This window comes from Nothoprocta perdicaria, unplaced genomic scaffold (genome assembly GCF_003342845.1).
Source record: "Nothoprocta perdicaria isolate Ctin4 unplaced genomic scaffold, notPer1 scaffold_450, whole genome shotgun sequence".
Taxonomy (NCBI): Eukaryota; Metazoa; Chordata; class Aves; order Tinamiformes; family Tinamidae; genus Nothoprocta; species Nothoprocta perdicaria.
In genome coordinates this window covers 236,527-237,174 of record NW_020455700.1, presented here as the reverse complement: position 1 = coordinate 237,174, position 648 = coordinate 236,527, and the positions used below count along the sequence as shown (strand labels likewise).

Genomic DNA, 648 nt, shown 5'->3' with positions numbered 1-648 from the left:
TTCCCTCCCCCTTTCCCTCCCATTCCCCCCACATTATTATATATTTTTTCCCGTTACCTTTTCCCTATTTTTCCCCCGCAGCAGCCGACCCGCATCGCCGCCGAGCCCCCCTCCCAAGATGAGCCCCCTGCCCGGCCGCCCGCGCCCGCCGGCTTCGCACCAGGTACGTGCGGCCCCCCCGGGCCAAAGCGGCCGGAAAACGGGAATATTTCGTGGCACGCTCCGTCTGTGCCACTCGGAGCGGGACTTGCAGCTCTGGGGGCAATTAGGAACTCGCCATGCCTTTTTTTTTTCTTTTTTTTCCCCCCATTTTGCCCCTGAAACTCCCGTTTGGGGATGTTTGGGGATCCAGCCCTGGATTGCAGCTGGAGCTTGGAGAGGCACCAGGGGGAGGTTCCCCTGAGGGGGGGAATTGGGGTGGAAAGGTGGATTTCTGGCGCTTCCTTGTCCGCCGTGGCCTTAGCGGCCGCTTCCCTCCGAGGGAGCTCCGGGACGGCGGAGCGGCKGCTTTCGGAATCGCTCATTCCTGCCACGTTTCCCCTCCTTTTCCACAACATTCCCAATTCGGGGCCCCTTTTCCAAGATCCACGTCCTTACAGCCCCCTCGCGCCTCCGTTTCCCCCCAACGGCGGGATGTGGAGCCGCTGA

At 62.0% G+C, this 648-nt stretch overlaps 1 protein-coding gene across 1 annotated transcript in view; it reads left to right on the top strand.

Annotated features, from left to right (window-relative positions):
* Positions 1-648, top strand: part of RFX5 (regulatory factor X5) — a 5,823-nt gene extending 5,175 nt beyond the window's left edge. The window contains exons 10-11 of the mRNA XM_026046632.1: positions 82-163; positions 464-648. Coding sequence (XP_025902417.1) covers positions 82-163; positions 464-648 — 267 coding nt within the window. The remainder of the gene's footprint in view (positions 1-81; positions 164-463) is intronic.